At 39.4% G+C, this 23,541-nt stretch overlaps 2 protein-coding genes across 5 annotated transcripts in view; both read left to right on the plus strand.

Moving 5' to 3' along the window:
- The window catches only part of LOC139947235 (sterile alpha motif domain-containing protein 9-like), a 30,884-nt gene extending 22,716 nt beyond the window's left edge, over positions 1-8,168 (plus strand). For 2 of the 3 annotated variants that reach the window (XM_071945113.1, XM_071945115.1), the window contains one exon: positions 2,497-2,705. In XM_071945113.1, the coding sequence (XP_071801214.1) occupies positions 2,497-2,643 (147 nt within the window). In that variant the 3' untranslated portion in view covers positions 2,644-2,705. Of the gene's footprint in view, positions 1-2,496; positions 2,706-4,063 lie in introns of those variants that run through there. The other variant, XM_071945114.1, reaches the window with a different exon arrangement.
- Positions 8,169-10,501: 2,333 nt separating this feature from the next.
- On the plus strand, positions 10,502-22,647 carry LOC139947238 (ADP-ribosylation factor-like protein 6). Of its 2 annotated transcripts, none has more exons than XM_071945120.1 (6): positions 10,502-10,726; positions 13,321-13,902; positions 15,315-15,445; positions 16,055-16,149; positions 16,779-16,964; positions 19,251-22,647. In XM_071945120.1, exons 2-6 carry the CDS (start codon positions 13,780-13,782, stop codon positions 19,265-19,267), a joined length of 552 nt encoding a protein of 183 aa, XP_071801221.1. In that variant the 5' UTR covers positions 10,502-10,726; positions 13,321-13,779; the 3' UTR covers positions 19,268-22,647. The 2 variants fall into 2 exon arrangements, with proteins under 2 accessions (XP_071801221.1, XP_071801220.1); XM_071945119.1 differs by having other exon boundaries at positions 10,502-10,722.
- Positions 22,648-23,541: the final 894 nt, after the last annotated feature.

The raw sequence follows: 23,541 nt of genomic DNA on the forward strand, positions 1-23,541 counted from the left end.
AGCAGGCCTACAGGCCCCCGGACTCTAAAGTCAACCTCCGCCCCATGGTCAAGGCACTGTAATCCGAGCAGGGCTTAAAGAGGTTGGAGCAGTCTGTCCTGGGGGTCCCCTGACTGTTGCTTGGGTATGTACTAGGCACATGGTTCATTCCTTCCCCACTCCTGCAGTGCGCAACATTTTGAGAATCTGCTACTCGTTTCAGGAGCTAATGCTGACAAAGGCATGCGGTTGAAAACGACTGAGAGACCAATGGATTTTGTTGCCATGTAAACAACTCATTGGTTGGGGGGCCAGCCCAGCCCTAAGCATATTTTGGCCAGCAAAGGCAACAGCCAGCTGCGCTTTCCTGGGGGTTGGCGCAAGTGACTGATTCATCTGCCCAATTTGTAGGACGCATACCTGCATGACCCAGTCAGACAGGGTACTTGGAGTTTCTGCCGTTCCAAAACGATGTGATCTGCTACTTGATAGCACTTCTCCATTTCGGCCTCCCGAACTCCCCTCGCGTATTCACCAGGTAGTTTGAGCAGTTGTGGCTGCGCAGCGAATGCAAGGGGTCTTTGTGTCACAAAACATTTGGCTCCTGGTGAGCCAGTGGCAACCAACCTCAGATTTTGTGTAAATTCTGAGAAGTCCCAACCTTCCAAAACGAGAATGGCACGCCCTACAAGGGAATGCCTACGGAATGTTCAGCAATGCGCTTACCTCTTTCTACTGGCCGCGATGGCCCCGGCACGTGCCTGGCTCAGGCTGTTGGTGAACTCTGGCATGTTGCAAATGCGACCAATCAAGTTGCACATGCTCACATTCTACCCTCCCAGGCGGCTGCTTCCTCTCTCGTGGTAGTGGCTGATCAGGGCCAACCTGATGGGAGGCAAGGCCTTTCGCAGGCCCCTCCATTCACTGACTATCCCTTTCTGGTTGGGGGCCCTTTTAACCCCTGCCAGGCGATGAGCTGTCAGCGCCCTTGAGTTGTTGGCCATGGCCAACGCCTTTGAAGCAGTTTTGGTCCCTGGTAACAGCTGGAGCACTTCCATTTGTGCATGCGCAACAAGGGTCAACCTATCTGCGGTGCACCTTCTGGGCGGCGAGACCCTATCCGGGTATGGATGTGCCCATTCGGCCACAGTTCATTCAGAGTAACTGTAACTATAAATATGAATAATAAACTTGCGGGTACAACCATGTGTAAAATCTCTTTTGAGGGAGTGTTGGCTCTGAAAATAGCCGGTTTGGTCTTGTCGTTTCGAACAGTATACTCTGCTCATCTTTTGGCAACGGGCAGAGTATACTGTTTGAAACTTCGATACCACAACGGGACGAGCAGAGTATACTGTTTGAAATGTCGAGACCAAATGGCTCTTTTCAGAGCCAACACTCCCTCTAAAGACACATGGTTGTACCCGCAAGCTTACTATTCATATTTATATTTATAGTTAATCTTATTCTCCACACCATGCAAAGCTTCAAACAGCATTTACAGATCATTCAGTTGCTCTTCCGTCTCACTGATCGATCAGCCACTCGTGGAGCAGACACACCACCCTTCTACATGGTGGGCGGATGCCCTGTTGTTCCTGTGGGACTAGTGGCTATAAGCATACTCTTCCCTCGTTGGTCCAACGGGTTCTCACATAGCTGGAGGAGGAGGAGGAGGAGGAGGACTGCAAAGTCCTCGTTGACACATTTTGGCATCGTCAACCGTGGTTTACGTGACTGATCAGGCTGCTGGTCCGCTGCTTGTCCACCGCATTGTGGTCCTGCCCCGACAGGTGGATGTCCTCTTCTAACTGGGGTCTGGGTTTCTTCATCTAGCTTCTCAGGATCTCCCCCTGACATGCTGGGTGTTCTCGAAAACTGGTTCGTGGTGAACCAGTTGCGGCACTCTGCAGGGGCGCTTCAACACTTGGTGCCTAGCGGCCGACCTCACTTTTTGTACCAATCCTGATAAGTCGCACCGGCTGCTGACTCAGTACCAAACCTTTATGTGGAAGTGTCGTGGTCGAGCGGTTAAGAGCACCGAATTCAAACTCTGGTATTTCTGATCAGCAGAGTGTGGGTTCGAATCCCCAGTCGTGACACTTGTGTCCTTAAGCAAGACACTTAACCATTGCTTTGTCCTTCGGATGGGACGTAAAGCCGTTGGTCCAATGTGTTGTGTAACGCATGTAAAAGAACCCAGTACACTTATCGAAAAGAGAAGGGGTTTGCCCCGGGGTTCCTGGCAGTGGCTGCTATATGCGCCGTAGCAGCACCTTGTAAACCCTTGTAAGGTGCTAAACATTTGGGTCTTAGAATTAATCACTGTAATAACCTATCTTTCTTGAAGTTTGTATATACTCTGCGCCTTGAGTACCTTGTTTGGTAGATACTTGCGCTATATAAGACTCTGATATTATTATTATTATTGTTTTTTCTTGTTGCGACCCTTGTTCTAAGTTCACCAACGATCACTCAGTCATGCAAGTTCGCTTTCCTTGATGTTCTCACCACCAGGAAACCAGATGGCAAACTCCACCACAGCATCTACAGGAAACCTACCCACACAGACCGCTACGTCAACCAGCGTACCTTCCACCATCCAAAAATCAAGTTTCTGTCAACTGCATGCACTCTGGTTCAACATGCCTACAACATCTGTGATCCAGACAGACTTCACCAGAAGTGCAACAGTCATACAACTCAAGACAAGTCAAGACAAGTAAGCCAGTCCCCAATCCTGACGACAGGGTCTCCTAAACCCAGAGTCAACCACCCACACCCTTATTATGTTTGGCCTATAGGTCCCCCTCCCCTGTCTCCAGCGTATCTTCCGGCAAGCAGGGATCAAGGTCAACCACTCTGCTCCAAAGAAACTTCAAAGCTCTCTTCAATCAAACAAGGACAAGGAAGATTCCTCCTCTCGTGCAGGAGTTTACCGAATTCCATGTGGATGTGAGAAGATTATGGCCGGGAAACCAAGTGTAACCTTTAAACTAGACTCAAAGAGCATCGAGCCCAGAAGGAGGGGAGATTTGGAGAAGTCAGCCATCATCAACCACTCCAACGTCGCCGACCACTCGGTAGACGGGGGTGCTGCAGAAGTCAACACGCCCGTTGAGGTGTGGCACCCCTGACGGATCAGAGAGGCCATCGGGATCTACAAGCTTAACATGGTTTTTGAGACATAGGCACAGTGACGTTTGGCTCCCTCTCCTCCCCGACTAATGGATCTCCTATATTCAAGGTAACATCCTCTACCTGTTAGACTTGAGTCATCTGTACCCTCAGTCTCCTCTAGATTCCTTTTACTTCCCTGTGCTTGTCACCAACTGATTCAGTTCAGTGAGCGCACACTCCATGGCCACTCCCTGTGGGCTTCAGTTTAAGTTTCAATCCCACTCGATCAAGCCCATAAGCTTCACCGACCTAGACCAACCTTATCTAGCTCCCGCCTTCGCACACCACTTAGCAAAGTACTTAGCAGCAACCAGCTCGAGAGTCCAGCTTTCTCCTGAAGACGATTGATGAGCATACTTATTGAACTGTTAGCCGTTAACCACCGGTTCTTTTCAGAACCAACACTACTCAAACAAGATATTCACATGGTGTAATCGCAAACCTCTCTTACTGATATCTGTGGCTTATAGGCCGCGGCTTCTACGTTGGTTTTGGTCCTAAGAAAAGTTTTAAATCCTACTTATAAAAAGGCCTTTAACACTAGCTATATAGTGAAAGTTTGTAATGGAAGACTTAGGATAGCTGAGGCAGCAGACTGACCAGGGGTGGATTTCACAGAGAGTTAGGACTAGTCTTATCTCGAGTTAGGACCAGTTACTCGTCCTAACTTAGGACTATCCATGCAATTTGTATATCTCCTAGGACTAGTCCTAAGTTAGGACTAGTCCTAACTCTTTGTGAAATCGACCCCTGGTGCATTTGCATTGTTTATGTAGTTCTTAGTTGGACACAATACCAAGAATCCTTCCCTTATTGGAATATGAACCATAATCAGTGCATTTTTGTGTTGAAGTAACATTGATTGTTTTTTTTTTCTCACTTGAATTGTTTTATTTCAAAACAGACTGAAGAATCCAAACGAAAGAGAGACGAAATCCAACGCAAGTTGACGAAAGCGCAAGTGGAGCTGAATGAGGCTTTAGAGAAGTTGGAGGACTCATTTGAAGACGATGCATTGTGAACATCATAGCGGTTATCACTCCTATAAATGGGTTATAACTCCTAAACTTTGTATGAGCAGCTTTCAGAAGTATAAAGCATTTGGGGAATCATTTCACTTCGGAGTAATGTGGTTATGGGAAAATATACCAGTTTTTATTCCCAAAAACTTTATTCTGAAAAGGGTTTCTGTAAAAATACTTTCCTCAGATTGTGTATGTTATTGTTCTTCCTGCCAGGACATTACCACTCAGGGTTTGGGTGATATCTGAAACGCTAACACATTGAAATGAAATCTTCACAGATTAATTTGATTGTATAATCTACATTATAATCTAAATTTTAAAAGGTAAACATGAATACTTTCTGTGACTTTTTGTCAGCTTTACCAATCATGTGTATTACCTTAGTAAGTATGTACAGGAGAGAGGCCTAATGTTTATTAATGGTTTATTTAAAGGCAGTGGACACTATTGGTAATTACTCGACATAATTATTTGCATAAAACCTTACTTGGTAACGAGTAATGGGGAGCTGTTGATAGTATCAACATTGTGCGAAACGTCTCCCTCTGAAGTGATTTAGTTTTCGAGAAAGAAGTAATTTTCGAGACCTCGGAATTAGATTTTGAGGTCTCGAAATCAAGTAACAAGAGTGTTTTTTTTTTCTTGCATTATTATCTCGCAACAAAATGAGCTCAAATTTTCACAGGTTTTTTATTTTATACATATGTTGAGACACGCAAAGTGACAAACTGGTCTTTGACAATTACCAATAGTGTCCAGTGTCTTTATAACGTCTTCTGAAAAACTGCTGAAATTAAGCCCTCAAAACTCAAATGCAACAAGGCAGTTTAGAGCTTTTTTAGCACACTGATTGTCTTATTCCTTATAAACACAATAAAACTGATATAGTTTGAATTCTCAATTTATGAAAAGGGATCAGACTATTTTCCTTTCCAGCCTCGGTTTGGTATGGTTCAAATGGGATACATGTGCCATGATAACAAGTTTTAGTCATATCACTTTCCTATGTATTTTGTCTTTTCTTTCAAAAGTTATAATTTATGTATTTGTGTAGGCCTAATCATAGCATATCAAGTGAACAATTGTCCCTAAGTTAGTACTATAAGTGGTCGTTTTTGGCGACAGTCTGTGAAATTAAATGCAAATTTTGTTTTTTGTATGACTTGAGTACTATTTAGCTTCAAATGGGCAACGGCGTATAAAAGGCCCCTCCCCCCTTCTTTTGTCTCCGGTTTGCCCCAATTTATCTGAACATCAAAATTAAACATGTAGATTTTTACATCTTCACTAGCTTTAATGTGATGATTAATTGTTTTAAAAGACAACAACAATTTCTTTTATATTATACGTTGGGAAAATTATGTTTTCACTATCATATTTATGTATAAAATGTGTTTAAAATTACACTTGGGCCTAATGCATAAACGGAAACTAAAGTTTTAATTGGAGAAGTTGCCCCCTAAATATAAATGTAACATTATTTTCAGTTGATACTTTACCTAATATGACTAGATACTTATTTATTTATTTAGATGCTCTTTAAGAAAGCTGATTAGGTTCCAAACTTATTCCCCGGTTCGTGTAAATGCAAAAACCGCTGCACCCCCATTCATCTCACACAAAAGGCGCGCGGATTCGCCAAGTCGTCACAACGCATAATTTGCACCAGTTTATACAGCCGCTAGGCCACAAATGGTCCTTAAATGCGAACTTTGCTTAAAGCCATTGGACACTATCGGTACAGAAAAAATTTTAAAAGTTCACAGATTAACAAATAATTTACAGGGTTTACAGAAGGTAATGGTGAAAGACTTATCTTGAAATATTATTTTATGAAATGCTTTACTTTTTGAGAAAACTTTAAAACAATATCAATTCTCGATAGCGAGAATTACGGATTTATTTTAAACACATGTCATGACACGGCGAAACGTGGGGAAACAAGGGTGGGTTTTCCCGTTATTTTCTCCCGACTCCGATGACCGATTGAGCCTAAATTTTCACAGGTTTGTTATTTTATATATAAGTTGTGGTACAAGAAGTGTGGGCCTTGGACAACACTGTTTACCGAAAGTTAATTCACATAGATATAGAATACCTCGATCGGCCGCGATTGCAGAAATGTTTGAGGACATCAATTAATTAAGAAAATGTAAAAAAACGAAAATGCCCCAAAGCATCAGTTTAGACGGATTCGCCACTTCGTGAAACGGCGAATCTAAGATCACAATCATGTCATTCAGACATTACTCAACTAGTGTGGACCTTGATTTTATTGCACTTTGGAATATTTGGGGACTCAATTTGCCAAATATCCCCTCCAATTATACAGGATATGCATTCCACCCTTGGACTTAAACTTCCTTGCAGGCGATTTGGATGTTTTTCGTTTGTATTGCCAATCTCCTTCATTCTTATTTAAATTTTATGTTGGTTTAATGTTTTGTATATTTCCCTTCAATGTATGTAATCTTGATGTTTTTTACCTTGTAAATTCAATTGTAATTTAGCCTTTGGCTACGAATATTTGAAAAAAATACCTTGAATTGAATTGTATTAAGTTTATTTCATCCATGCTCTAAAACACTAGACAATACATCTAAGGTATTTGTGTGGCTGCATTCAGAATTAAGCTAATAATATAAAGACAGCAAAACAAGTAACTCGGCTGTTGTAAAAGCACCTATCTTTTATAATTGTTACTCATATTCTAAAAAAGAAAAAACCAGGAGACGGACAATTTGATTACGGTGAATTTGACACCTTGTTTTTACAATCAGTCGAGTGTCGCGGTAAATGCTTACAAGTGAAAAGTGCCGATTACCATTGATGCAGTAATTCCTATTGACAAGAACCGCTTTTCAAAACTCCCGCTATTAGCTTCACGCTGAATCAGAGGAGAGACGATCATGTCAATAGGAGTTACTGCAACAATGGAAATGGGCACTTTTCACCTGTAAGCACCGACCGCGACAACAATACTCGACTGATTGTAACAAACAAGGTGTCCAAATCCCCGTAATAAAAATTTTCGTCTCCGGGTATTTTCGTTTTTAGATTATGAGTAACAATTTTTAAATTATAGGTGCTTTTACAACAGCCTAGTTACCTTTTTTGCTGTCTTTATGTAGGTACAGTAATTTAACACACGGTGAGTGCGGTTTTTGGGGTTATTTTTTAAGGGGCCATTCATCGAAATTGTGGGTGGGTGGGTCAAAAGAAATATAAACTGAAAGTCGGAATTCCTTCTTTTTTCTTTACATGATAAAATAAAGAAGGCTGCTCGATCTCCTTTGACCTCGTAATAATCTGCATAATTTGAGGCATTACTTTATTCTTTAGTTAGTGCAGTGTGAAGTAAATCAATATTTAAATTTGGGGTGGGTGGGTGGATCAAAACGATTTCGAAATCTAAATTTTGTAACACTGACCATTATGAATGTCCTCTAAGTTAATTTTTTTAGTATAAAATGTTGGAGCATAATGAGCAGCACTCACTGAGAAACGGGTCTGAGCTGTATGATTTACATTTTACGCCTTTTTATTCAAGGCGTTCAAATTCTAGTACTTTAACTTTAAGCAGGACAGGTTTTTTTGTAGCAGAAGAATAAAAAAGCTATTAAAAATATCCCAACGAACAATTCCTTACTGCAAATACAGTGTGTTTTTGCAATGCATGCATCTATCCAGCTACTTGTCAAAGCCTCAGCATCGAAGTGCTGATTAATAAGTATGGAAATTTATGTGAATGAAAAAGGATATCTTTTGTAGTTTTTCAAAAGTATACGAACCGAACGAAGAAACAAAATTTGAGACTATTGCTTAAAGTATCGTTTTTTCTTGTGGCTCTGCTCTAATTTTATGTCCCTGTTTGGATGACCTATGTAGGCCAATATTTAAAAAAAAGTCACAGCAGCCCATTAAAAACCATTTAGGTCTATAGCACAAAAACTTGCTAAGAACTGACAAATCTTGTTTGGCATTTTTCATTGTGGCACCAAGCTAGGCCTGTGCACTCGGTTTGTCACGCACGTAGCAAATCATGTTGATAAACACTAGTTTGCTAAGTTGCTTGGTGATATTGGGCCCCGTGGTCAATACTTTACTCAGACTGAGATCCAGGGGTGGGGGGGGGGGGGGGGCAGGGGCGGATCCAGGATATTTTAAACCGGTGGGCCGCAACGGCGCAACAAGGATTTTTTTATTAGACGGTTCTTTATGTCTGTGGTGCAACCATGCACCGTACCACCAAATGGTTCGAAGGTGTGTGATAAACACATGCCATACCAGTGTAATGTCTACCCAGCCGGGGCCCCCTTATGCAGCTTTTATGCACCTGATCTTGGCCAAATTTATGGACATATTTCGGCAGTAACAATTACACAATCGTTTTATAATAATGTTTCCTCATTGGGTTGAGATCACCGTATGGGCCTTTGTTCGGCAACTGTGTGTTTCATTATTCAGATCCGACCAAAATCCGGGTTCGTTTTTGTAAAATGCTGGGTACTTTAGAAGTAAAAGAAAATACTAGAAAGTTCGGGGAGATACTGCTGGAGTAGGAACACCTCTTGTTACATCATTATCAACCAGCTACAAGACTTGAAGACTACAAGAAAGCCAATTTTCTTCCTCCATGGTTTAAAGACACTGGACACTATTGGTAATTGTCAAAGACCAGTCTTTTCTCACTTGGTATATCTCCACATTATGCATAAAATAACAAACCTGTGAAAATTTGAGCTCAATATTGGTCGTCGTTGCGAGACAATAATTGAAAGAATAAATTGTGTGCTTTAACAAACCTGTGAAAATTTGAGCTCAATATTGGTCGTCGTTGCGAGATAATAATTGAAAGAATAAATTGTGTGCTTTCAGATGCTTGATTTCGAGACTCTAAAACTAATTATGAGGTCTCGGAATCAAATTCGTGGAAAATTACTTCTTTCTCAAAAACTACGTTACTTCAGAGGAAGCTGTTACATTGTTTTAAACTATCAACAGCTCTCCATTGCTTGTTACCAAGTAAGTTTTTATGCTCGAAGTTATTTTGAGTAATTACCACTCAAAACTAATTCTGAGGTCTCCAAATCAAATTCGTGGAACTTATTTCTCGAAAACTACGTTACTTGAGAGGGAGCCGTTTCTCACAATGTTGCACTCTGTCAACAGCTCCCCATTACTAGTTACCAAGTAAGGTTTTATGCTAATAATTATTTTGAGTAATTACCAATAGACTGTGCAAGTCTCGCGCAGATTTGGACTTCCGGGACCATTGTGGTCCCAACCTTATGGAGTTTTACGTTGGGGAGATTTTGTTTCGTCCATTACTTTAGTTTAATATAGTTTATGACCATAAAAATGACATATGTTGTTAAAAATGTAATACTAATATTTAACAACATATATAAAAGTAAAAATAAAGTCATCATAAAAACGAAGAAAAAACGATGTTTAAACTTGACCTCAGGTCAGGTTACTTGTAAAAAATAAGAATGTGTGCCCATCTTCGATCACGAAACTTAAGCCTTTTCATTGGTCGCTTAGGCGTCGGCTTCCTCTTTAAAATGCGTCACGCGTTTATCTAACGCCCTTGCGACCATCGTGCGTCCGCGTATAAACCAGCTTTCAGTAGTTTCACATTCGGCGGGCGTAGATTTACAAAAGGGGTTTCAAAACATTTAAGATCAAACAAACATCCTTGTCCCAGAGTTTTACTTTTGTCTATACATAGACTTTAACCGGTAATTGTGTATTAGTTTAAAAAGCTGAAACTAATTTAAACAAGCTCTAATGGTTGTTTTTGTTGTTCGGATTCGGCATTAAGAAAAAATTAAAGCAAAGATTTGATTCATAAAAAAATTAAGTTCTTCAGTTGTCGTGTTTTCTCGCTCCGGTGCGCGCGAGACTTGCACAATCTATAGTGTCCACAAAACCTCACTGAAGTCTTTGTTTGCGACCCTGATTTTGTTTTGAGTCACAAGTAGAGGGCGTTACATGGAATAATGTTTTGGAGGCTGAGTCGGAAGACTTGATTTGTTGTTTGTTAGTCTTGGCCCAAGACGTCGGCCAGTGATAGTTGCCAGTAAAATTGTCTCAATCATACCGTAAGAGGGCGCCCTGTATCGATTTACAACTGAGCGTAGTACACAATTTATCGATCACTGACGGCTTGGGCAAAGACTAGTAGTTCTTTGTTTGAGCATGGAGGTAGAATTAGTTCTACCTCCATGGTTTGAGTGCCTCAACGTGAATGACGATCGTTGACGCTATTTAAAATTAAGTTTCACAAAATGCAGTTTGCTGGGAGTACCGATTTTGATGTTTGGCCGAAATTTGGTGCCCACTAAAGTCTGGTGCTTGGAAACGAGACCGCATCGGGCAGTCGCGTCGTGGTCGTGTCACGGTCTCTCAAAGAAATGCACACACATTCTTTCATTAGACCATGGAGGTATGATTAGACTAGACACTACATGACGCTACATTACGGGAGATGAGAAAGATGTCGATGAAATGCAAAATTGACAGACATTTTTGTGTAAGTAAGTAACAACTAACAGTGACATTCTTTTCTGTTTGGACAATTTGGATTTATTAAATATTACAATAAAAAATAGCCTACTCTATCTATCTATTCGTAGCGTCATACGTTATCGACCCTTATATGTTTTCGGTCCCAAACTTTGATTCCCGTTTACCGCGAGATTGTGCAAGCTGCACCGGTGACAGAAGCTATGCAGTTTACTCACAGTCTGTATTTTCATCAGACTTAATCATGCTGTGAAAAAAGTTTCCTGTCGTTGGTTATGCTCAATCAAACATTTATAAAATGATTGATTTTTGGTACTAATTGCTAATCACTAGTAGGCCCCCCTAGTACATTATTATGCCAACATTCAAATGAGTCAAAGAAACATCATCCAACCTCGAAAGTTCAAAACAAAATTACTATCTGCAAGATTGAGTTTTATTCTGTTTTAGTCACTAGATGGATCACGTGAGGTGGTTACTATTTGGGATTCTATGGTGTGCCAATATGAGGAAAAAATTAAAATGTTTTAAGTGAAAATGACAAACAAAAATTTTTTGGGATTAAACTGCATAGGGGCCTACTGTAATAAATTCCGATAAGCGTAAAAAAAATTATGTCTATCTTAAAGAGAATATATCATAGATTGGTTTCTTATCTCCTGAAACAAAACATTACTGGTCTAAAATGGGGGAAAACGGATTGTTATGAAGTGTGTGTTTTAAGGGGGGTGGGGTGTTTTACTACCCTAACCATGCCTTTATGATATCTCTGGATTCTGATATAGTAGCCATAATGCCGTTGGACAAAAATGTAATTAAATTTGTTAAGTAGTAATTGAATAATATTTTTGATTTATTTTGCACGCCATACTAGCTCCGTAATATTCAATAAAATACCAACCAATGAAAGGTGTGAAAACATATGACGTTGCTCCAATGTCGTGCATGCATAAGCACTGTTAATGGCGGACTGCCTCTTGCAACGTAAAACCAAAACTTTAAAACTTTCAACACACCATGAAGTGTAAGTGTTAAATTGTTAAAAAATTGGATAGATGATTTGAAAAAAACACAATCAGTTTTCGATTGTGAAAAATTTTCCCGTTATCCTACTGAAAACACATGACACCGGAATACAATAAAAAAATAGCCTATTCTATCTATCTATACTTATAGATGTTTTAAAGGAACACATGACGTTGCCTTGCATCAGTCAGTGTGTGTGTGGATCGGACGAGTTGGTCTATAAAAAGCGTTTGTAACCGTTATAAAATGTTATAAAATGCATTGATTGGAAAGATGTTTTAAAAGTAGAATAGAATGATCCACACAAATTTGCCTCGAAATTGTGTGGTTTTCCTTTTACTTTGCGAACTAACAAACATCGGCCTTATCAATATCAGTGATGAGATTGGGAGTCAAAAGTTTGAGTTGACTCCCATAATTTAAACGGCCGACCGTGTTAGTCGACGAGGTAAAAGGAAAATCGTGCAATTTCGAGGCATGTTTGTGTGAATCATTGTATTATACTTTTACAACATAGATGTCTGTCTAACCATATGCATTTTATAACAAAAGGTTACATTACAAACGCTTTTCAAAGACCAACTCGACCGATCCATTCCAAGGCAACGTGTTCCTTTAACTTCTGTTTACAAGTCACAACGTCAACGGTAGAACTTTCTAGAACAATAGAATTCTGACAATTCTACGAAAAACAGCAATGCACTGAATATCGGAAATGCGGGTTAGACTCTGTACTGCTATATCTTTTTGTGGGTTCAACAGCGCCCTCTCTTGATATTTTGCTATTGGCGATAAAAAATTATGAGCCGTTAAATCCACCTCTAGTTAAACTAAACACTAAAGCAAAACTGAAACTACGGCGCAACAAAAGTGGCAGAACGCCTTTAATCTGTGCAGGGCAAATCGCGTATACCCCCGGAAGTGATAAAAGTACTATTTGTAACGCCCTCACGCGGTCAAAACCAAGACGCATTAGGTTTAAAGCTGGTGTGATGTGTTTAGATATTTTTTGCCGGCTCAATCACAGATACAGATCTAGGATAGATTTATTTAAATGCATACTTGGGATACACCACGTGAGATTTAATGAGAAGAGAATACCGGTCTTTGGCAATCCAAACGTGTCCAGGGCCTTTTTAAAAGTAAGTTGCACAGTTATATTTTATGACCAAAAGAATAGTAATTGCGATAACGTAACCCTCCTCCCATCTGTTGACTAGACCAATTCGCCCTTTACATTCAAATTTTGCTCCGCCGTCGGGAGGAGGGTTACGTTATCGTAACTAAGTGTCATACAGATGTTGAAAAACCTCCAATCAATGGCAATCTCTTTACGAAGGCCAGGCCCAAAGCAAAGTCATCATGCTGTATAGGATTGTGCACAGTCTTGTTGCCATCCCAGCCGCACCATCCTACTCACACCCCCTTCATCAAACCAGACTAGAAGCCACCATCTACAACTCACACAAAAGCATTGTAGAATACTCTCATACCAGCATACACATGTAGTTTCTTCCCAAGTGTCATCTGGCATAAGGTTGAGCCCTTAAATAACATTCAATTTTCGGCTTTCTTGCAGATTAGTGAAAAACCGTTGATGTCAACAGCTTAATCTTCACCTTCTTCAGTTCCTCAGGCTTTTAATAATCTGAAGATCATCACCTGAGGATTGCCAACCAATCCACCATTAAACTCTCCAGTATATAATATCAACTACTGTGGATACAAACCTAGTTGACATCTTTACTAGCCCAGCCCTGTTTTGTAGCGGATAGTCAACGCCTGCAATGCATGTATGTTGACATCAAAGTCTCAATCTTGTCCTGTGTTGATTGAATCATCTTCTATTGGCAGCGATTCAACTTCACTCCCGCTGGCGACTTTACATCAACAACTTCCTTGGGATGTAAAGTTCAGCGAATGTAACTTCTGTTGACAGAAACAGTTGACTGGCAGTTGATAGACATTGTGTGAATGAAACTCTAGTTGACCAAGAGATCGATTGTGAGTATCCAGGTACCAAGGAACAGCATCAAGCATGGGTTTGGGCGACCTACTCAGCAAGTTGTTTGGGAGAACCAATAAGAAGGCTCAGGTGTTGTGTATTGGATTGGACAACAGTGGAAAGAGTACTATAATAAACGAACTGAAACCTAAAGATGTAAGTTATCACAAAAGTGAAGTCCAGCCACGAGTTGTCACAAATTGTTGTGGAATTTCATCTTTGAACATGTTGAAAGGGCGAGACCATTTTCATTTTGCAAAGGGCACTTCCATTGGAAAATCAGTGAGAAACTTTTGAAGGGCACCAAGGCCAAGACCAAGGGCAACGGAGGCCTTGGCCGCTGTGGTCTGCGTGTACATATGTCATTCGAGGCCTGTTAGTTTAATCTTAAAGGCAGTGGACACTATTGGTAATTACTCAAAATAATAACTAGCATAAAACCTTACTTGGTAACGAGTAATGGGGAGAGGTTGATGGTATTAAACATTGTGAGAAACGGCTCCCTCTGAAGTGACGTAGTTTTCGAGAAAGAAGTAATTTTCCACGAATTTGATTTAGAGACCTCAGATTTAGAACTTGAGGTCTCGAAATCAACCATCTAAACGCACACAACTTCATGTGACAAGGGTGTTTTTGTCTTTTATTATTAATTTGCAAGTTCGATGACAGATTGAGCTCAAATTTTGACAGGTTTGTTATTTTATGCATATGTTGAGATACACCAACTGTGAAGGCTAGTCTTTGACAATTACCAATAGTGTCCACTGCCTTTAAAAGAAGGGCTCCAAAGTAAAATAAAGGTTTTTGATTCATTCATTTTCCAATAGATAGAGACCTTATGAAGATAAAAAGAAAATTACAAGTCTCTAACATCACAATAAAACGCCGGTGTAAAATGGCACTGTGTTTGATACCCCTTTCAGTGCAATTTTTCCAACATTAAGTGACGTCACATTTCAAATGAATGGTTTGTTCGCTTTCTTACAGAGAATTGTTCAGTTTTTATTTGATTTTGAAGATATTCAATGATAAACACATGCCTTCGTTTTAAAAAGGGCAAGGACAGAAAGGCAGTTTCTTCTTGGCCAATGGCACCCTACATATGAAGAAATTGTTCACAAATGAAAGTTTACTGTTGCATTTCAAGACAATGACCAATTGCTTTGTTACCTTCGTGAAATATCTGGCCTGATAATGGCACAAATGTTTCATCTTTGAACTATAAAGACCCATTTTTTTTGCTGTTGATGACGTGTTTCAAATTTCACTATGAAAGAGTAGCCCTAATTTACACCATTATAACTTGACGTTAGAGACTAAAATTAGAAATTTGAAACAAAATTTTCACAGGTTTCATTGTAGAAATCTACCATAGGATTAAATAATCGTACAATTTTAAAAACGTAAGGTATTTCTTGCCTTTAAGTGCTACCTTATTGCCTTGGGAACAGCCAAAGCCGCCACTATGTTTATTTTAACTGCATGTATTTGAAATATTTCACTTGCTTTTTAAGTTCAGAAAGTGCTAATTTCTTCTGCTTTTTTGCTCTTCAACTTTGTTTTTCAAGTCCCAAGCGGAAGACATTGTGCCCACGATTGGGTTCACCGTAGAAACATTCAAGTCCACAGCAGTCAACTTCACCGTGTTTGATATGTCGGGCCAGGGAAAGTATCGGAACCTATGGGAGCATTACTACAGGTACGGGTTTCTGTCTTAGTTCCTATTATGTACATGTCGGCCTATTGATGTAATGCAATCTCCAAACTGATGCTCATTGTCCACAAAGCACTCAACGACATACCTCCCCAATATATCTCAGAACTACTTCAAGTTTACACTCCGTCAAAGAATCTTTGATTCAATTCCATGCTTCTCAATTAACCCAAGTTTCAACACTGAAGACGTTCGATGACCGATTGAGCCCAAATTTTCACAGGGTTGCGATTTTATATTTGATGCATATGTTGGGATAACCAAGTGAGAATACTAGTTTTAAACAATTACAAAAGGTGTTCAGGGGTGGATTTCACAAAGAGTTAGGACTAGTCTTATCTCGAGTTAGGACGAGTTACGAGTCCTAACTTAGGACTAGCTGTACGTTTTTGATATCTCTTAGGACTAGTTTTAAGTTAGGACTAGTCCTAACTCTTTGTGAAATCGACCCCAGTGCCTTTAAAGAGGCATCATTGGTTTCGTTACCAGAAATGTACAACAATAAATAACAAAATTTATTTTTTAAAAGGTGAGCATTATTAAATCTGTGTTTGTTTAGTCCTAATGCTTTTTTTCTTGTGTTTTGTCTTCCAGGGAGGCTCAAGGCATTATCTTTGTGCTGGACAGCAGTGATAAACTAAGGATGGTCGTTGCTAAAGAAGAACTGGAACTTCTCTTAAAGCACAAAGGTAACTTCTGGCCTCGAAAAGTAGCCCACTGCAAAGCGTGGGCGACTAGTGCAACTATTGATTGCTTAAGTTGAGTCGCGACCACTGTTTTTCAACTACTCGGGGTAATCGTGCTGCTTTGACTACTACAAAAATAGTCGCGACTGCCTGTTTGGTGAACCAATTGTGTCGCTCACGACTATTCACAGCAACACAATTTACTTACGAAACACAATCAGACAACATTGACACAATCCTTCAATTTTGTTAGTAAACAATTTTACTGTACTGCGGCAAACAATATGCTGCAATGCATCTTTGGAATTAGTTGCGACTACTGTCGCAGTTGCAACTGTTTTAGGCGGGACTAGTTGAGAAGTTAATTTCACTAGTCGCCCAGGCCTGGCCATGGCACCCACCGCGAATGCTGTGGTGTCCTGTGCTTGTGCTGTGTTGCCCTGTCTATGGTTCCAAAACAAATTTAGATTTTCCTCATTGAAGTGCCCCTTCAAGATGAAAATTGCTTTGCCTCATCAAGAGCGAAGTTCCTATATATTTTTTCAACTTATTTAATTTCTTCTCTGTTGCTGCAGAGTAGATTTTGGAGACGATTAAGTTGTTTATTACTTCATCTGTTTTTCTTCTAACAGACATCTCCCAGAAATGCATCCCCATCCTCTTCTTTGCAAATAAGATGGATCTCCGAGATTCACTCTCTTCCGTCCAGTGTACAAAGCATCTTGAACTAGAGCACATCAAGGATAAACCGTGGCATATATGCGCAAGTAACGCCCTGACAGGAGAGGGACTGCATGAAGGAATAGAGTGGCTCACAGGTACAGGGATATTGTGTTAAAGGATCTGGGTACTTTTTGTTACACAAAACACACTGGGGAGGTTTCGCATGCTAGTGGATACGGTTATGCGACAGTTACAGTTATGCGACGGGTACGTCATCATTATGACGTCATACGCTAATCGCTATCCAATATACGTGCAGACGACACTGATATCCAGCTTGCTTCACATAAGTAGTCTACGGATAAACGTATGCGTATGCAGATCTGTTCTCATGCGAAACCTCCCTTATGTCCACAGATTTCCATTAAACTTACACCGTTTGAAGATAATGATGAATTTAAGCTTACCTAAAAATATAACTTGCTTAGGTGCTGAAGTAACTGAGAATTTAGTAAAATAAATACACGTAAATAGGTTAATAACATGCTGAAATAATTTTCGTCTCACGAGACAAAAATGATTTTTTGGACTCGTTTTACTCTTTTCTAAAAAACTACAGCACCTCACTGAGTAATATTTGAAGGAAAGCTTTCTACCATCAATATTTTCAAACTGTGTGGGTTTGATGTAATTCTGTGGACATTATGTTTTGTGTCCAACAAAAAGTACCCAAACCTTTTAAGGGGAGAGTGTCTCAGAAGTTGCTTTCATTCTAAGGCCCACGTCACACGAGGCAATTAACAGGTTGACTAGTTCCAGACAATCTCCATGAAAAAACACTGGACACCTTTGGTAATTGTCAAAGACCAGTATTCTCACTTAGTGTATCCCAACATATGCATAAAATAACAAACCTGGGAAAATTTGGGCTCGAAGTTGCAAGAGAATAATGAAAGAACAAAAAAAAAACTTGCTTCACAAATTTGTATGCTTTGAGTGAGAAATTCCCTCTTTCTCAAAAAGTACGTTACTTCAAAGGGACCATTTCTCACAATGTTTTACCCTATCAAAAGCTTTTCATTACGAAGTATTTTTTTATGCCAAAAATTGTTTTGAGTATTTACCAATAATGTACAGTGCCTTTAAGCGCCTGTTATGGATCATGCAAGAAGTATAGCAGTCAGCATATAGAAAAAGCAATAGTTCACAATGTGTCCAAAGCTGTAGTTCTGTGGTACTGGTGATACACTTGTAAACCTCCTTAATTGTTACACCTACATGTAGCAAATGCCTGGTAGATTCTGGGTCTAGCATAGAGGGGGGTCCCAAGCCACTTTCTGCAACAGCGTGTTCCAGGAAGTTTAGGGCTCCAAAATCAAAAGCACATTGGACCTCTCTCTCTCTGTGTACAGAGAATGGCCTTTTAAAAAGCACAGTGTCTATCTACCAGTGTTTTAACCAAGGCACATCTCATGGTAGTTTTAGAAGTGCTGATGTGCGAGAGTAAAACGGTCTGACTGATCATAGTATCGGCAGACGCTGGGAGCATCAGGGCCAGGGACATTAAAGCTGTCTTTTGGTAGTATATGCTCCCTACATTTCCCTTTTGCTCTTTCTTAGCTCTCTCACCATGAAGCAAAAAAGGCATCAGGGCCAAATTTCATAGCGCTGCTTAATGGCCTATTTTGTGCTTGCTGTGTGATTTCCATTTCATAGCGCTGCTAACCGTAAGCACACGAAAGACATGCTATCCTTCTGGTGCTTACTGCAAGAAAATTAATGGCGTAACAATACAAATCCGCAAGATGGTTGTCTAATTTTCTTGCTAACCTGTGAAATACATTTACACCATAGCAAGTTTTCTGCTACAGTAAGCACAAAAATTTGCTTACTGTTAAGACGCTCTATGAAATTGGGCCCAGTTTTTTAAGTTTATCCCATTGAAGATCACAGCGTCCACAAATGGCTCGTACCAAAATCACCATAGCAACCGTTAATGCTTTGTACCAAAATGCCCACAGAGGACAAAAATGGCTTGTACGAAAATGCACATAGCGACTGCCAAGATCTGGGCTCAATTTCATGGCTCTGTTTCCCACCGAATTCTACGTTTGCGATCTCCATTTTGTTGCTTACTGTTGACTATGTAAGTGCCAAATTTCTGAAAGCGTGGAGTACGCATGGGCACAAGCAAACATTCCCTGCTAACCTTTGACATATAAGCCGTGAATTCCCTGCTTCAGAAAGCGGCTTCTTTGCTTATGGTAAGCAGAGCCATGATGTTGAGACCTGGAACCAATTTAAAAAACTTGCTAAGCACAGACAAATCTTAAACTGGTTACCATGGTTACCTGTACAATCTAGAAGTGCCAGCTCACTTACATCATTCGAGATACTCCTTGATTGATTCATTCATTTACTTATCCCCCTTCTCTTTACAGATAAACTCAAGCGATGAGATGGAATTTAGCAAACGGGGTGGTCGGCAGAGGCTGAAGATGACCGAAGTATCCACCAACGTAGGGTTGGGTTCTTGTGCCTGAAATCCTTCGTCCTTTCATAAAGTCACCGTAAGCCTTTGTTGAGTTCTTCAAATTGCCGGTCATCAAATATTGAAATATAATGGAAATTTTTAAAAACCCAAAACAATAACAACATTCCAAAAACAAATCCATTGTCAATCCAAGTGGAAACTTTCGCTGGATTTTGAGAATGAACATTTTCTAGCCATGTTCAGGTATTTCCAATGGGTTGTTTTTAAACTCCGCCCAATTTCATAGAGCCGCTCAAAAGCAGCAAGTATTGCTTACATGTTCTTTTATTTACTAAGCAGAAATAAGCAGGATATCATTTTGGCTGGTAACGTGATCCTGGTTAGCATGATTTTGTGCTGTGCTTAAGCAGCTCTATGAAATTTGGCCCTGGTTTTTAACAAAAACATGAAAAACTCTTTGTAAGGGTGTAATGCAATCTGAAGAAACAGGCCTGATGCACTGTTCCGTCACAAGAAAACACAATTTGTATCTTGTAAACAAATCTGAGAGGCTATGCACGTACTAAGTAATCTAAATGTTATCATCTTCCTGTATCCTCTTTCAATATTTTTATGGTTATTTAAGGAAGTTTTAGAATGTTTGAAATGATTGGCTTGCTCCATTGATATCACAGGTACTTTTAAGTTGCCGAAAAAATGTATGTGCTCACTCGTGGGATTAACTTTGGGATTTCAATTTTAAAATAAAAAAGTTCTGCTTTCTTTATTACCAAACCAAGTTAAGACAAAAAATGTTGTCATAAAAATGACACCGTTTTCAAATAACAGGTAACGCTGAAATGTTTTTAGCTGATTCTGTTTGTCTTATTTAAATTGTTTAAAACTGCACGTTTGAAAAATATAAGACATCGAATAGTCACCATGAAGTTGAACTTGAAAACAGTTGATGTTGTTTTCGAATGGGTAGAATTTAAGAACTGTTAATTAAAATGTAAAAATTTCTGCACATTATGCGAAAGAAACAAAAACACATGAGACTGTGATACATTATTTTACTAAATCACAAAGTGCCACCGTGTAAATTCTTAAAAATTGTAAATAAAAAGAAGAGCACATTATAGTTATTCCTTCTTAAGTTAGTCTTTCATCAAGGCTTTTATTATCGAGACATTTATGTAGCTGCGAAGCAATCAGAAGTGGAGACCGCATACGCGAGTGTTATGAGACATCTTTTGCAAGGGGTTTATATAAACGCTGTATTTTCTAAGAGGATCCTCTTCTTAGATGACATATTATGCACAGGTTATTTATTACAGAGGACAGCGGCCAATTTCGCAAACTGCTAAGATTAATCCTCACTCAAGTTAGGACGAGTTACCCGTCTTAACTTAGGATGGGTTCAGTGCATCCTATGTGTTATGATACGGAACTTAATTCGTCCCAAGACCAAAGATTATTCCTAAGTTAGGAAGAGTTTGGTGAAATCGACGGCTGGATTGATTGAGCCTCCATAAAACATTGATGTACTATCCCTTTAGAAAGATTATGTATATATTTTGTATTATTGATAATATATAGTTTTGGACAGCCATATGCAGTTTATCTAAATACCCTCCTACTGTGTGTACCATTTGCCGGTGAGTTGATCAACCGTTTAAAAACCGTGATCAACTTCATGGGTTTTTTTATGGAGGAAAAACAGAACTATCTGTGTACTGTGTTACATCCTGGAATAGTGCATCTGGATTAGTGGTCTCATAGTAGGAGGGTTGACTGTATACTGTGTAGATGCATTCACCACATGATAGATTGCACGCTGGCATAGTGTATTCTTTCAAAACCACAGTGGATAATATTTAGTGGTAGGACAGTAGGAGGGTTGACTGTATACTGTGTAGATGCATTCACCATATGATATATTGCACGCTGGCATAGTGTATTCTTTCAAAACCAAAGAGGATAATATTTAGTGGTAGGACAGTAGGAGGGTTGACTGTATTGTACAGATGCATTCACATTCACTACAAAGTGTCATATTGCATGTTGGCATAGTGCGTCTGTCCTTCAAAACCATATGAATGATGTTATTTAGTTTTATGTAGATATTACTTGTGTGAGGAGGGGACTCTTCTTTTAGTATTTCTTTTTGCAGTGATGTGAGATGTTCTTACAAAATCAGACATATCTAGGCCTCCGTGCTTTGTTTTTAAAAGGGCACCCTATGAGGAAATTGTAAATTTCTACTTAAGCATTATAAGGGCACAAAGGCAATGACCAGGGGGCATGCAGGCAAATTGTAGTGTTTGTCTAATTAAGAATGCACAACTAGGCCTGTGTCTTTGTCAAGCGTGATGTTTTAAACTCAAAAACATGGAAAAATCATTGTCTTTTTCACTGCATTTCTCTCCAAATAAAAAAATAAAGAGCGAAATAAAAAGTAGCACTTTAATGACTGACTAGTCAAAAGTACATTGTGTATTATCTGCAAAAAAGACACTCAGGTTTCTATTTCATACAGCTATCAAGGAATGACAAATTGCTGAATAAATCATTCTTAGCAGATTTCCCACCTGAATACCATTGCCCAATGTCATCAAGCTGTTTTTAAACAGACTTAAATAACTGCTTGGCAAATTTGTTTGCTTAGCAGAAAATGAGTGGGGCACCAGTCGAAAACAATGTAAACTTTATGGAGCATTTAGCTGGTAACCTGTTTCTGCTGAGCATGATTTTGCTATGCTTAGTAACATTTTGTGCTCAAGGCCTAACAAATAAATCTGTGGAGTAGAGCTGTTATTGCCTGCAATGGACCGTTCCGGCTTTCCACTAAGCTCCACCCACCGAGCACGTGAGCAAGACACATGTACGAGCACTCACAATGACATTCTGCACGATTCTACCGCGCGTGCCAAATATACGCACACGCATGACCGAGTTTGTCTGACCACAATCATTGCTGTGATTGGTCAAATGGGTGAACGCGCACAGTTTGATTGACAGGTCGGATCGGTTCATTGACTTTTTTATTTTACCAACCAGAATCTCAAATGAATGGTTCCTAACTAATATTTTCTGACGGAGAAACTTTTTAAGTGTAGTTCATATCGTCTTTGAGAGGGAAAGGCAATTTCAAAATCTTAAAATCTATGGGAAAGTTTAGAGACAAGGGGAACAAAGGCTGTGACCTCCGTGTTATTTGAGCTGTTGCATTATTTTTGTTGAATGACATTAATTGTATTCAGTACTATGTCAAATATTTACCTGTACTGACTCTTAACAAATTCAGTACATAATTATTTGTAAACACAACAAATAAACACTCACTTTGCTCATGATGAGATTAAGACATTTTTGTTGTGTTTGAATTGTACACAGATTCTATACAGCCTAGGTACACGAATTTGTTTAATAAGAAACACTGTGATACTGGTAATTATTGTTTGTTGAAATTAACTTTGAGGGCGAATAGAACCATTGATGCAAACTGAACCAAAATGACTACATGTAACCAATTTTCCCAGGCTCTATGCAAGCACCGGCCTCTCTGAATTCACGAACTGCATAGATACTACTGCACTGTACATAACAGTAGGCCTACTTGATACCGTGGGGTCGAAGCATGGTTTTTTGAGGTTCTAACCTTGTACAAACGAAGCCTCAAACCTTTAACTAAATTTTTAAAAGCAAAACAAATGTTAAAACATTTTTTGCTTTTAAAATTTAGTTAAAAAGTAACTACTGGATGATATACAATCGTCTTTGAAAACCTACTAATTTTTCTGAGGTTTACCGAACCCCCAAATTAATATATGCAAACAAATTTAGAAAAAGTGTTAGCTGTTGCAAACTGCTTTACAACCACAATGCAAAAGGGGTCAAAACGTCAGGTCCAAAATTTCATAAAAGCTGTAACTTGCAGAAAATATTGCTTAACATTTTGCTAAGGAAAAATTGAGAGAGGCACCAGTTACAACAATATAAACTTAATGTAATGTTGTCTTACTTGTCTGTGCTTAACAAGTTTTTAGGCATTATGAAATTAGGCCCAGGTCACTAACTTCAGTGTTGCAAACTAGTGAAACGATGAATGTCGCCCTCTGTTGACTTGGCTCAAGAACTATTGCAGTTTTAATTTGATTTAATATTTTTTTTTAGACACCTCCAAAAACCAAGGAATTAACTCAGTCCCATTTCCTCTTATTCGGTATACAATTTCCAAAGTGAAGGATTTAGAGTGA

The sequence above is a fragment of the Asterias amurensis genome, chromosome 14 (genome assembly GCF_032118995.1).
Source record: "Asterias amurensis chromosome 14, ASM3211899v1".
Lineage (NCBI taxonomy): Eukaryota > Metazoa > Echinodermata > Asteroidea > Forcipulatida > Asteriidae > Asterias > Asterias amurensis.